The sequence below is a fragment of the Abramis brama genome (genome assembly GCF_963993115.1).
Source record: "Abramis brama genome assembly, chromosome: 17".
NCBI classification, from domain to species: domain Eukaryota; kingdom Metazoa; phylum Chordata; class Actinopteri; order Cypriniformes; family Leuciscidae; genus Abramis; species Abramis brama.
In genome coordinates, this window is record NC_139979.1 from 4,202,770 (window position 1) to 4,218,246 (window position 15,477).

General features: G+C 35.6%; 1 protein-coding gene across 5 annotated transcripts in view; it reads left to right on the forward strand.

Annotated features, from left to right (window-relative positions):
* The window catches only part of kif13a (kinesin family member 13A), a 74,575-nt gene that overhangs the window by 20,303 nt on the left and 38,795 nt on the right, over positions 1–15,477 (forward strand). For all 5 annotated transcript variants that reach the window (XM_084089439.1, XM_084089442.1, XM_084089440.1 and 2 more), the window contains exons 3-7: positions 3,970–3,982; positions 9,431–9,491; positions 12,331–12,423; positions 13,620–13,800; positions 14,968–15,055. In XM_084089439.1, the coding sequence (XP_083945565.1) occupies positions 3,970–3,982; positions 9,431–9,491; positions 12,331–12,423; positions 13,620–13,800; positions 14,968–15,055 (436 nt within the window). The remainder of the gene's footprint in view (positions 1–3,969; positions 3,983–9,430; positions 9,492–12,330; positions 12,424–13,619; positions 13,801–14,967; positions 15,056–15,477) is intronic.

Sequence of the window (15,477 nt, forward strand, 5' to 3'; positions counted from 1 at the left end):
TCGGGACTCTACGAGCAAGACTTGGGAACCTTACTGAACTAATCTCGGAGACGCCAGTAAAGCCTGCACCATTCTCCTCCACTGTGGCTGCTAGACAGCATGTAGAGGGCACTGTAAGTGCTGTAAAGCCGGAGTTCGTTGCACTTCTACAGTGGGGAGAACAAGTATTTGATACACTGCCGATTTTGCAGGTTTTCCCACTTACAAAGCATGTAGAAGTCTGTCATTTTTATCATAGGTACTCTTCAACTGTGAATGACGGAATCTAAAACAAAAATCCAGAAAATCACATTGTATGATTTTTAAGTAATTAATTTGCAATTTATTGCATGACATAAGTATTTGATACATCAGAAAAGCAGAACTTAATATCTGGTACAAAAACATTTGTTTGCAATTACAGAGATCATACGTTTCCTGTAGTTCTTGACCAGGTTTGCACACACTGCAGCAGGGATTTTGGCCCACTCCTCCATACAGACCTTCTCCAGATCCTTCAGGTTTCGGGGCTGTCACTGGGCAATATGGACTTTCAGCTCCCTCCAAAGATTTTATATTGGGTTCAGGTCTGGAGACTGGCTAGGCCACTCCAGAACCTTGAGATGCTTCTTACTCCACTCCTTAGTTGCCCTGGCTGTGTGTTTCGGGTCGTTGTCATGCTGGAAGACCCAGCCACCACCCATCTTCAATGCTCTTACTGAGGGAAGGAGGTTGTTGGCCAAGATCTCGTGATACATGGCATTATCCATCCTCCCCTCAATACGGTGCAGTCGTCCTGTCCCTTTTGCAGAAAAGCATCCCCAAAGAATGCTGTTTCCACCTCCATGCTTCACGGTTGGGATGGTGTTCTTGGGGTTGTACTCATCCTTCTTCTTCCTCCAAACACGGTGAGTGGAGTTTAGACCAAAAAGCTCTATCTTTGTCTCATCAGACCACATGACCTTCTCCCATTCCTCCTCTGGATCATCCAGATGGTCATTGGCAAACTTCAGACAGGCCTGGACATGCGCTGGCTTGAGCAGGGGGACCTTTTGTGCGCTGCAGGATTTTAATCCATGACGGCGTAGTGTGTTACTAATGGTTTTCTTTGAGACTGTGGTCCCAGATCTCTTCAGGTCATTGACCAGGTCCTGCCGTGTAGTTCTGGGCTGATCCCTTACCTTCCTCATGATCATTGATGCCCCACGAGGTGAGATCTTGCATGGTGCCCCAGACCAAGGGAGATTGACAGTCACCTTGAACTCCTTCCATTTTCTAATAATTGTGCCAACAGTTGTTGCCTTCTCACCAAGCTGCTTGCCTGTTGTCCTGTAGCCCATCCCAGCCTTGTGCAGGTCTACAATTTTATCCCTGATGTCCTTACACAGCTCTCTGGCCTTGGCCATTGTGGAGAGGTTGGAATCTGTTTGATTGAGTGTGTGGACAGGTGTCTTTTATACAGGTAAGTTCAAACAGGTGCAGTTAATACAGGTAATGAGTGGAGAACAGGAGGGCTTCTTGAAGAAAAACTAACAGGTCTGTGAGAGCCAGGATTTCTTACTGGTTGGTAGGTGATCAAATACTTATGTCATGCAATAAAATGCTAATTAATTATTCAAAAATCATACAATGTGATTTTCTGGATTTTTGTTTTAGATTCCGTCTCTCACAGTTGAAGAGTACCTATGATAAAAATTACAGACTTCTACATGCTTTGTAAGTAGGAAAACCGGCAAAATCGGCAGTGAATCAAATACTTGTTCTCCCCACTGTATATGTGCATGTGAGGGTGCTTGTACAAACAATGATGTTGGAGACAATGAGAGATCCGGTGATTGTGAGTGATAATGATAATTCATGTGAACACTGAAAACCATTTCACTTTTACAAGGAAATGAATCAACATTGAGAATAACCTTCAAAGTTGTGGTAAAAAAAAGAAAAGAATACAGGTTCCAGACTTACACAAGAATAAATATAAATATGCCAATGGACTTCCTGTGGTCAATAAACATAAAATAAACACCACATCCTCATTTGTAGCGCATTTGGTTCAAAACTTGTAGCCAAAACCGTTTTTCGGACAGCGGCCATATTGAATTTAGGGAATTTGGGGGGTCCTAATATACCCAATCATAAATGTAAGTATTCCTATGGGTTTCCCATGGTCAAAGAAGGTAAAATAGACATCAAGTTTGTATTTGTATCTCATCTGGCTCAAAAGCTATAGCCGAATCCCTTTCAGGCGGTGGCCATATTGGATTTGGCCGCCATCTTGGTCTCAGGGACCATTGGCTCGGGCGCCCTTGCTAAATCATTTCAGTATCCCCTCAGCTATACATCTGTGCCAAATTTGGTGCTTGTAGATGAATTTGCGTGAACAATGGGGTGTAAGGCCCCATACTACAGCCCAAACTGCTTTTTTGGACAGCGGCCATATTGGAATTGGAGGATCAAGGGGTCCAGATTTACTGGGTCATAAATATAAACATTCCTATGTGTTTCTCATGATCAATTAAGCTGAAAAACATATCAAGTTTGCATTTGTAACTCATGTGGTTCAAAAGTTAAAGCCGGAACCCTTTTCGGGCAGCGGCCATATTGGATTTGGCCGCCATCTTGGCCCCGAGGGTCACTGGCTCCGGCGCCCTAGCTAAATCATTTCGGTATGACCTGAGCTACATCTGTGCCAAATTTGGCGCTTTTAGATGAATTTGCGCGAAATTACCTATTTATGTGCTTAAGGCCCCCAACTAATGTAATATTTCTTAATTTTGCAGGTATAGTATTCCAGGCATGTGTAGCTCTATTAGAAAAAGCTGACTGCCCAAAAGCACTCCTTCTATATGGTATTATACAGTCCCCTCTAGTAGTAGCTCTAGTAGAGGAGTTAGGCCTATGATTTTGTCTAATAAACTACCATGCAAAATTTTATACACCAGTAAAATATCCACAAATTTAACAATGCAGGATCATTTAAAAAAGAGCACCCATCATGCATTGCCATAATAGGATTGTTGGTGGTGTTTTTTTTCACTTTATTTTAAGGTGACGTATTTATCAACTACACGTGCTTACTATAGAGTTATGGTTAGGGTTTGGTTTATGGTTAGTTGCTTGTAATTATGCATCATTTCCTGTTATTACTATAGTAAGCGCATGTGGTAAAGTGTAACTACGTCAACTTAAAAGAAAGTGTTGCCGTTATTTGTTGTGTTGATGTAAGCTCATCTTCATTTCATGATGCTTGTTGCTTTTCACTGTTATTGACAAGTGTTGCAGTTTGTATGTGTCTATATTATACTAAATTATTAAACAAACAAAATGTAATACTGTATTATCACATCTGTATGTTCTTCAGAAGCAGAGATTCTCTGTTTTAAGAGTCTTAGAAAACCATTTGTGAATGAAATCATGACAAATGAAATGTGTTTTAGTTGGTAATTAATCATTTGCTGAAGGAGAAATGTACACATTCAAAAGTTCAGGTTGAAAGAAGCCTCTTCTGCTCACCAAGGCTGCATTTTTTTTGGATAAAAAAGAAAGTAAAATCAGTAATATTGTAAAATATTATTACAATTTTAAAAGAGCTGTTTTCTATGTGAATATATTGTAAAATGTAATTTATTCCTGTGATCAAAGCTGAATTTTCAGCATCATTACTCCAGTTCAATGTTGATATTCCAGCATTTATTTGAAATATAAATCTTTTGTAACAATATAAATGTCTTTGCTGTCACTTTTGATCAATTTAATGCATCCTTGATGAATACAAGTGTACATTTTTTTGTTGAAAACCCCCCCCCCTCACTCCAAACTATTTTTTCTTTTTTTTTTCTTTGCTGAATGAGCCATTTCTGAGGAAGGTTTACTGGCTCAATTATTAATGCCTTGTAAAATAATGCTGTTGATTGTGCGCTTTGTTCTTTATTTGTCTTTATGGAAACTGTTTCCGGTCCTGATGTGCCACTATCACCTCTTCACACTCAGAAAACAGCCAAAGGTAAGACAAAACATTTCTTCTGTTTATCACACATCTTTATGTGCATATTAATATTTATAAATTTTCATATTACAGCTACAGCAATATAGTTGTGAATTACTTACAATTCTGTTCCATTTTTAATGTCTCTCTGAATAGGTCTCATCCTAGGTTTACTTGATTATACATACATCTTCTTTTTTTTCTTTTTTTTTAATCATGTTCAAATGTGAGTATCAAATATGATCCATCAGGCTTTTGAGGAAGATTTATTTGTTCATCTCAATCATCATTGTATTGCATTACATTATATAACTACAGAGCTTTGATCATAAAACTAAGCTTTTAATAAATATAGTTTACTAAGACATATTAATGGCAGATATAGAGTGACGACTGTTATTTATATGCATTTCATGTAAGTGGTCTGTAATATAAATATATCATTGATTTACAAAATCAGAATTTCATCTTTTTGGCCATATTAATATGAGCAACTGCACCAAATTGTATAATTTTGCTCAGTTTGGGCCTCTGAATAAACTTGGTGTTTTTTCCATAATCTAACTTTATCACACTATATGAGCCATAAAAGCCTGATGTGTCAAACATGATATTCAACCAAAAACACATATGCAAACTTACATTTTTTTCAAAAATATTTTAGTTTAAAGGTTCAATAATTTTTCCCATTTCAAAAACAGAGATTTTTCTGACATATGTCAGGCTTTACATGGTTAACAACACACTTTTCACGTTAAAGTGTTTCCACATGCAGTCAAAGATGCATTTGAGCTCCTCCATCCTTCCGGTGGGTCATCAGACGGGGATAAGCGTCTGTGTGAATGTGTCAGGCCTCTAAGATCTCGTGAACAACCACAAAGAGCTACAATGTGTGAGGCAGCGAGGGACACACAGGGCCAGTGTACACACATTCAAAGCTGCATTGTTGCAGCGCTCGTCTCCCTCTCTCGCTCGCAGACGCAGCGCTGCTATTGTGCCCGGCAGACCGACTGCAGTGCAGACTAATGCTGAGCAACACCATTCCAGCTTTTTCCCTTTTTCAACCAGTGACCCAATCAGAAGCGTAGTGCCGATTACTGGAAAGCGTTTCTTCGCTTACGCCAAGCGGAAAGGAAATTACTCAAAATGCACTGTGCCGAATTCACTAACTGTTAAACTTGGCTCTGTCTATAAAACTGTGCCATGCATATTTAAATGGAGTTATTGACATGAATTTTAATGCAAATTCTCCTCCTTTCTGTATAAGATTATGTAGACTACAGTACTGTGCAAAAGTCTTAGGCATGTTAATATGCCTAAGTTAATATGCCCCCCCCCCCCAAAAAAAATGGTTTTAAGTCAGTTATTTATATCTTTTATAAGATATAAACGCTTCTTCAAGCTTCTCTGAGACGTTCCCGCAGTTCTTCTGGATTTAGTCTGTCTCAGTTTTTTCTGTTTCTTCATGTAATCACAGACGGACTCGATGATGGTGAGATCAGATCATACCGGCTGTTGTCAGACTCCTTGTACATACACAAATCTCACTGGATTATTACAATTAATGGCAAAAAGAATGCTTGGAAATGTATTAACATGCCTAAGACTTTTGCACAGTACTGTATATATATATATAGATTGCACTTTAACACTGAAGTCAGCAATATTACACGACTAACATTACTGTTTGCTGGATAAGCAGAAATGATTATTGGCCTGAACTACTGAATAGTTGCTGTTTTTTAAAGAAATTAATACTTTTATTCAGCAAGGATGCATTCAATTGATCAAAAGTGACAGTGAAGACATTTATAATGTTACAAAATATTTCTATTTCAAAATAAATGCTGTTCTTTTGAACTCCCTATTCATGAAAGAATCCTGAAAAAGAAGATGTAACATAGTTTTCCACAAAAATATGAAGCAGCACAACAGTTTTCAACATCGATATTATAATACATTTTTCTTGAGCATCAAATAATCACATTAGAATGATTTCTGAAGGATCATGTGACACTGAAGACTGGAGTAATGATGCTGAAAATTCAGCTTTGATCACAGGAATAAATTACGCTTTTAAATACATTACAATAGAAAACCCTTATTTTAAATTGTAATAATATTTTGCAATGTTTACTGTTATTACTGATCAAATAAATGCAGCCTTGTTGAGCATAAGAGACTTCTTTCAAAAACATTTAAAAATCTTACTGACACCAAACTTGAACGGTAGTGCATTAACTCCGACTGTGAAATATCAGCTGATTAATCGTACATAAATGCGTACACTTCAATAAATTTGAATTAGTTACAATACACTTGTATTCAAGATAGTCAAAATTATATTCAACCCTCTCTGAAAGCAATTCAGATTTTTTTTTAAATATTGAATTGAATGAATAAATAATTGCAGAACTATTTTTGAAAAAAGAAAAGTGTATCCGATCAGATAATTGGAGATATTTATTGTTATTTCCTCCTCTTCAGACTGCAATCAGAGAACGCCCAGTGTTCTTCACGCGTGTTTCCAGTGTTTTCGTTCTCTGTTCTTAATCAGAGAACATTTGGGTCAGTCTGATTTTACAGATGAGAGAGTCTGTTTCCCAGTGATCTCCAGAGAGAGAGAAAACTCATGCGCTCATAAAACATGTCGCACTATATCACTGCAAAACACGTAAAACAGCTTTTCTTATTCAGTCAAAATATGGAAACAATATGAATTTAAAAGTTAAGAAAGTCACTCTGAAAAATAAAGGTATTGGCATTTATGATTTTTATTCCACAAAAGGTTTTTAATAGTGGAAAAAGGTTCTTTAGATTATTAAAATGTTCTTCACACTAAGAAAAAAATGGTTCTTTTAAGAACTGCAATCTGAATTGCTATGAACTGCTAGTCCCAAAGTTCTTCTATTGTATCGCTACAAAAAAAACATTTTGCACCCTTTAAATCCTCTACAAGTACATTGGAGGATTTTGTTGAATTTGGAACAAGACTGTATAGACTTATATAAAACACATACAGTAATCTGGGCCTTAAAGGGGTCCTGAAGTGCTTTTTAACATTTTCAACTGTCTTTAGTGTGTAATGTTGCTGTTTGAGCATGAAAAAACGCCTCGATTGTAGTCGTAAGTTTTTTTGTAAGTTTGTAAGGGAACGATCACGTCACAATATTCCTCATTTAAATAATTCCCATCCAAGGTATATGCTAAATAAAGGGGCGGTGCCTGGTTGAGTTACTTTTGTATTGTGTTGAAACTGGCGGTTATGGTAAGGGGCGGGACATTTCCCAAACACGCTCGAATCGCTCGACCAATCACAACACACTGATCCAGCCGACCAATCAGAGCACATTGTGCTTTTCAGAAGGAGGGGCTTCATAGAGACAAGAACTAAACAGAGCGTTACTGACAGACTGCAACAATGGAGAATATGTGAAAAATAATGTGTTTTGTACATTCAAGCATGAAAAATGTTTCTAGTAGAGACCAAAAACAGAGAAAAAGGGCATAATAGGTTGCCTTTAATATCTTATACAACATCTAGGGCGAAAATAGTTTATGCATTAACAATTCTGCATTGTTCAGGATGTGAGATAAGGGAAACTCTTACTAGCAGGCTTGTATCCCTGCTCCCGTACGGATCCACAGGGCCGGTCGCTCTGGAAACATGTGTCACCAAAGCAGGAATTTATTCCACTGTCTCCAGATTTATGTATCTAATTAACTGTGTCTTCACGAAGACTGTTGCTGTACACAAGCACCGTAAGAATGTTTCTCAGGAGATGTTGCTCCTTTAGAGCTCAGGAGACTTTTTTTTAAATATGTTTAATTTAAGTTTAAGCTTGTTTCTTGTAAAATGCCTTATGAGAAATTAAAACAGACTATGTAAAAAAAAAAACATTTGGTGTAGAGACAATTTTCACTCAGAAATTGCTAGTAAATTTCACAATTAATTACACATTATAAAGTAAAAGATTGAACTAAACACAATTTTGAAGTAAAAAGACTGAAATAGTATTTTAAGAAAATAATGAATGAGAAATGTTTGAGTTCATATAGAGATCTCTTTTGATCACAGACTTTAGGTGCAAAGTACAAATTGAGAACTGAGGAAGGAGATGTGTGAGATTAATAGGGACTTTTTCTCAGGAGACACATTTCCATTTAATCTGGTTCTGTCTTGGATAAACATGTATATTTATATTCATGCATTTTAGAGACGCTTTTATCCAAAGTGACTGCATTCAAGGTATACACTTTATCAGTTAATGCATTCCCTGGGAATCAAACCCATGACCTTGGTGTTGCAAGTAGAGTGATCAACTGTTTGAGCTACAGGAATGAATATAAAAGTCATTATGAAATCCATTTTGCAACCTATTTTACTTCCATAATGTTATGTATTATGTAGTGAGTAAAACAGGATATTTAGTGATAAAAGAGAGGATAGCACTTGATTATATCTATTGGGAATAGTAAGAGTCGTGAAAAGTGGATGTTATGTGGCTTAAAGTAAATAGGTGAATTTGGATTTCATATTGACTTTAAAGCTACACTGTGTCATTTTTTAAGTTGATTCTTAGCAAAAAACACTTTGTTCTTTCAAAATGATATGTACTCATTAATGTGTAATTACTTCTACCAACTAATCAAGTATTCTCGTAAGCGTAGAATCTGCCATTTAGAATACATACTAGCGAGTCGCTCGAATGGTGGCAGCCATGTTGCGTCTCCATCTTGAAAATACATTCGCCAAAGAGGGACATACCTGGAAATTCAAGCTTCGCCTTTCGCGTTTTGACACTCAGTGGCACCGTGACGAATGCGAGGGGGAGATTACTCGCGACTGCCGGCAGATTTGAAATAATACGGCCACCGTAAGAGTTAAAACGCCCTCGGAATGGGAGGGGCTAGAAAGTACTATATTCAGTTGGTAGTCATAAACAATTTCACCGCTAGATGGGAGAAAATCCTACACAGTGTAGCTTTAAAAATAACTATGAAAAGGACCAATGAGGTTCTACACCCTAAGGTTCGAAGCCTTTATGCCAAAAATGTTCTATATAAGGAAAAATGTCTTAAATGATTGCATAATCCTTTAATGTTTAAACGAGCTGCTTAATTCATAAAATTTAATTAGAACTAAATCAATTAAAACTAAATCCATATTCAATAAAGCCTGGCTGACAAAGTAAAAGTATCCCATTCTATATGTGAAGTACCTGACAGAAGCCTTCAAGTTTCTATATAGAACCTTTTCTTTTAATAGTGCCATAAAATAGTGATGTTGAGGGCTGTTTTCCCATTCTCATTCACTCAGCGTGTTCAAGACAAGCAGAATCATGTTATGTGTGTGTGTGTGTGTGTGTGTCAGGTATAAAACACATGAAGTCTTCTTTTGTCTGTCTGAGGCCTGACCAGCATCATGAGGAGCGTGTTATATCATGCATCTCTCTGTCTCTGCAGGTGTTTGCCTTCGACCACTGCTTCTGGTCCATGGATGAGTCCAACATCCCGAAGTACGCCGGTGAGTCACTCTTTAACACGTCCACACAGAATCACTTTCCCCTCACTGTGCTCGATAGAGTCACACCTGCATAATAATTATGGATTATTTTTGGTATTGTAATATGGAAAGCCCTGGAAATAACACGGACACACAATGTGCCGTTCCCAGGGTGGGGTCTGAGAAAAGCAGCTTGGATCACACTAAATCCTCATGCTGGTCCAGGCTAGTTTAGGCCTGGTACTGGTTATGCTGTGGTGTTCACTGACCGTCTGATGCATATTACATGCAAAACTGGAGATCAGACATAACGCAGAAAACAAAGTTGAATATTTATTTCTGCTCAGTGTTGTTTTTGTTATTGTCAGTGAAGTATCTGTCTGAAACCCCACACTATAATGCCGCACATTGACATGGTTCCTCAAGTCAGGTCTCTCTGTTTAAGTCTGCCAAAATAAAGCCTGGCTGACAAACTAATGACTTTGCAAACATGTTCTTACATGGATCTGGTTCTTTCATCTTTCAATCTTACAGTCTATTGGATATAAGTGTGAGTGAATGTGATGTTGACTCACACAGACACACTGGTTATTAAAGTCTTTTAGGAAGGATAATGTGCAGTTACAGGGTTTTATACAGGCCTGTACAGTCAAATTAATGATGGATGCTTTGGGAAATTCCTATTTTTTCTGTTTTTTCACAAGCGCTTTTTTCTGCTATAAAATCAAATTAACTTGATGCTTTGGGTATTTATATATTAAATTCCATCAGCTAATTTCCTTACAGTTGTTTTTTTTATTTTTTATTGAGTGATGTAAATTGTTCATGTATTTTTTTGGGCAGTACCTTACTTGCATGTGCAATATATTTTATATGTTTTCTATTTATTATTATTGTCTTTTTTGATAGGTGGCTTATTAATTTGTTTTGTTTTTTATGTGAATATATCTACATTTTTATTTGAGCATTCTGGCATAGACATTTCTCTTATGGGATTAAAAAAGTTTAACCATATCTTACTTTAGACGGAGTCTGTCACAGTGTTGTTTTAGTATTTATCTACTATTTTAGTTTTTATTAATATTTTGAATTCGTTTTTATTTTAGTATTTTCAGTTTCTTTGTAATTTTGGGTCATTTTTAGTTAGCTTTTGTCATCTTTTTTTAAATACTGCTATTTTACTAGTTTAATTTATTGGTAACACTTTACAATAAGGTTCCATTAGTAAACTACATTAGTTAACTGACTTATAATAAAAAATATTTGTAAAGTATTTATTAAACTAAATGTTAATTTCAACATTTACTAATACATTATTAAAATCGAAAGATTGTATCTTGATATTATTTAATGATTCTGAGCTGAACAATGTATTTTTATTAATTAATGTCAACAAAGATTAATAAATACTGTAACAAATGTATTGCTCACTGTTGGCTAATGTTAGTAAATGCATAATGAGACCTTATTGTAAAGTGTTCGTTTCAATTGTAGTTTTAGTTCAGTGTTAGTTTTCATTTTAAACATTCAGAGTTTGTCTTTATGGACTTTACTTTTCTAGTGAGATGAGGATGTTTAACATCAAAGTAAGTTTCTGCAACACATTATGTTCAGCTTTATGAATTCTCTCTCTATCTGTGATAAAAAGTGAATGGAAAAAGTAATTGCTTAATGCCCTATTACTCGTCACTTAAACAGGGTTAATGAGTTGTGACGATCAACAAAAGATCTCCAGTCTGAAGGGTTTCATGCATCAGATGTCCCACCGCTGTTCAGACACATTGTGTGACGAGCATTTGAGTTCCTGTGCATGAACTGCACGAGCTGCATTGGTGCTCAGAAACAACAGGCGGTTTGTGCGGATGAAAGCGCTTGAGGGCCGTCTTTATTTAGCTCTCTGCACAGCTGGCTGATTCACCATGAATGTGGAGAACTGTGCATCTCGGCCTCACCGAAGCACGAACACATCATGCGGCCCTTTTCCGCATTCACACCGCTTATTTTGGAGGTTTTTGTGGGAGGGCTCGAGGGATTTCTTTTTAGAGGAAAGGAAATGAGAAATGTGGAGATCCCTTTGTTGCTCAGCGGTGAATTGTTCCTTCTTGTACAGTACGGAGATCAGAGCGAGAAGATGTTGTTCGCATTTTAAAGGGGTGGTATAATGCCCTTTTCACAAGATGTAAAATAAGTCTCTGATGTCCCCAGAGTGTGTATGTGAAGTTTTAGCTCAAAATACCCCACAGATATTTTTATACAGCATGTTAAAACTGTCACTTTTTGAGGGTGAGCAAAAACGCACCGTTTTGTGTGTGGCCCTTTAAATGCAAATGAGCTACTGCTCCCGGCACAGAGGGCGGAGCTACAACAGCTTGCACTCACACACACATGCACTGAAAATTTCAAAAACGTTTAGCCTTTTATGTTCAAACCGGAGTCAGAAAGATGGAGAGACTCAAGAAGAAGTGACAACATGTAGACGCAACAGGACATTTCTGAATGGTTAGTTGATGAATTTATGTAGCTGATGTGTAGTTATCTTCTAGTCATTCATTAGCATATTCTGTCTTGATAATCTATAAATCGTGTTCAGGGGGCGGGGTTTATGTAAATTCTAGAGTTCGTGATGTCACTAACCCAGGAGGAATGTAGTGTAGTCTCTACCAGCCGTTTGTTGTAGTCCTTAAAAAGCGATTTTTTTAAAAGCAAATATCTCCCTTTGCTTTGAACTTTGAGCGTTGTAACTTTGCAAATGTTGTTTATGCTCAAACAGCAACATTCCACACTAACTAAAGTTAGAAAAGTGAATTCAACCACCCCTTTAATGTTGTGGTTTTCATAGTTTCATGTATTTGTCTTGCAGGTCAGGAGGTCGTGTTCAAGTGCCTTGGGGAGGGAATACTTGAAAACGCATTTCAAGGATACAACGCCTGCATTTTTGCCTATGGACAAACAGGTACTGTTACAGAGAGAAACACAGAGGAAACAATATATGATCTTTTGCAAAGGTGCTTTTTGTTGCTGATAGTGACATCCGTTTCATTGAAAGACATGAATAGATGCTCATTTATTGGCATGAGAGCATATAAGAGCCCTGCGAGACATAACTATATATGTTTCACACTATAAAATCACACAACTAGGAATTCCCCGTTTCACCTTGTTTTACGGTGGACTGATGAATGTCACAAAAACATGTCCAGGTCACATTTCATGCCAACATATTTTTATTTAATTTTTTGGTGCATTTTTTTAATGACAATTAAAGCACATTTTCACTTCAAATTCGTACTATTCTCAATTATCATTTTCTTTTTAAATAATTATTTCTAGTTAGTTCTAAGAAAATTCATAAAGTAAGAGTCATAAAGTAACAAGAGTCAATCTGAATTTTTTTCTTTGTATAAAAAAAAAAAAAAAAATATATATATATATATATATATATATATATATATATATATATATATATATATATATATATATATATATATATATATATATATATATATATAAAATATATATATATTATAAAACATATTTATTTATATTTAATTGATTATTTTTATGCAAAGAATTTTTTTTACAATTTATCATTTTCTACTTTTAGTCTAAACATTTAAGACAAAAAGCATTAAACAAACAATAGAAAAATATTGAATCTTATTTTTTATTACATAAATAATAATTATAAAAAAAATGCAAATTACATTTTTTTTTCCTTTATTTCAGTTCTTTAAGACTTCAGTTATTTTTTTTTTTTAAATATAATATATTTTTTTATTGTATTTTTTTAAATTATTTTATCTTGACCATGCACATCAGATGAAAATTATCTGTAATGAATAAACTAGTTTTTTTTTTTTTTCAATTTTCAATTTTTTCAATGTTCAAATCTGTAAAAGCAGAATACATTGAATAATTGAACAACCTGATGTTTCAGCGTTCATGAACAGGAAGCTTCTGCGTTTCCAATCATTGCTGTTGTGTTGAATCGCTCAGTGTCTGTCTTTCCTCTGCCTTCCTGTTCTAGTTCTCAGACCGGCGTTTTGTCCTCCAGCACAAGCTTGACATGCGGGCTGACGTGTGCGAACACGCCTGCTGGGTGACAGAATGTCTTCTAACCTTTGAAACGTTGTGTTGGTGGTCTGGCAGGCTCTGGGAAATCCTTCTCAATGATGGGCAATGGAGAGCAGCCAGGCCTGATCCCGAGACTCTGCTGCTCGCTGTTCGAGAGGGTCTCCAAAGAGCAGAACGAGGCCCATTCCTTTAAGGTGGAGGTCTCGTTCATGGAGATCTACAATGAAAAAGTCAGAGACCTGCTGGATCCCAAAGGGTGAGCGGATTCATAACATACAGTGGGCACAGAAAGTTCTCAGCTCTCCTCAAGTTCACACAGGTGTGGAGAATCACATTTACAGGATCCACAGAAGCTGTGTTTAAATCTGCAGGCTGTGTGAAGGTTGTTCACAGTCATTGATCTGTCACAGACACACACACACACGCGCGTCTGCACCATCTAGTGAGAGTTTACAGCACTGGTTTTCACACTCAGATGTGCTGGTGCTTTCAGTTAACTTAAAGTACATCACTTCCTATTTTTTATGGCTTTACAAAATTTCAATTATTTTTCAAGTTTAAATTGATCAAGTTTTTCTTTTTTTTATGTTACAGTTTTTATATTTGACATTTTTGTGCTATATATACATTTTTATTTATAGTTATAATTTAATTAGTAAATTGTTTCATGTCCTATTTTTACAACTTTATGGCCTTATTTTGTATTTTTTAGACGTTTATTTTTTGTTACAATTTTATTCTTTACATTTTCAATTCTGTTTTTCATTTGTGCCTTTTTTAAATCAATAATTTTTACATTTTATACATGAATTACATTTTTTTGTATTTTGTGCTTTATAATGTTTGTATTAATTAATAGTTATAATTTAATTAGCAAATTTTGTCATGTCCTGCTTTAAACATTAATTTTGTTTTTTAGTTTAACTTTTACAAATGTTTTACTTTTTTATTTGTTATAATTTTTTGCTTTACATCTTCTATTTTTATTTATTTATTTATTTCAATTTTGTATCTTTAATTTTTTTATTGTTATCTCCTGTATTATTTATAGTATATTGTTTAAAATGTATTATTCCTTACAATTTTATTAGTAAATTATTTTTTATGGCTTAATTATGTCACTTTGGGTTGTTTTTTAACGTTTTTCTTTACAATTTTATACTTTGCATTTTCAATTCAGATTTTTATTTTTGCCTTTTATAAATTATTATTTTTATTTAATTTTTTTATCATTTTCTCTTTTTGTTTTGTTATATATATATATTAATAAATGACATGCTCTACTCCGAAACACATAAGATACTGTCAAGAGGCTCAAACCAGAGGAAGATTGTGAATCGGCGTCTAGGGAAGGGACCTTTAATAAAGGGCTAATGAAACTGTAATGGTATTTTCTCACATTTATTCTCTTCTTTGCATACAGGAGCAGACAGTCTCTGAAGGTCAGGGAACATAAAGTCCTGGGTCCGTATGTGGACGGGCTCTCTCAGCTGGCTGTGATGAGCTTCGAGGTGAACATCATATTTTCTCCTGAAATATTACCTCAGGAGATTCATGAAAGTCTCAGTTGTTTTAATGTTACATTAAAGTTTTAACTTTGTTTGAGGTGTTTCTCTTGAACTTCTGTAGGAGGCCTTTGTCTGTCCCTGACAGTGTCATATAGGCTTTATTCAGACAGACACAGTTCCTTGTAGTTCAAACAGCAAGAAAAAAAGTTAAATGACAGACCAAATCACATTTTGATGTGGATTAGAAATGTGTCATTTTCACTCTTTCCGCTTACACTGAACTATGTGACATTTTACAAATTCCTTTAAAAATGCTTTTTCCTGGTTATGTGAATTCCACATTCCATTTTAGAATTTTGCAAACATTATGAGAATGTTACTTTTCAATGTTCTCTAAACATTCTGAAATAAGTAGTAACATTAAA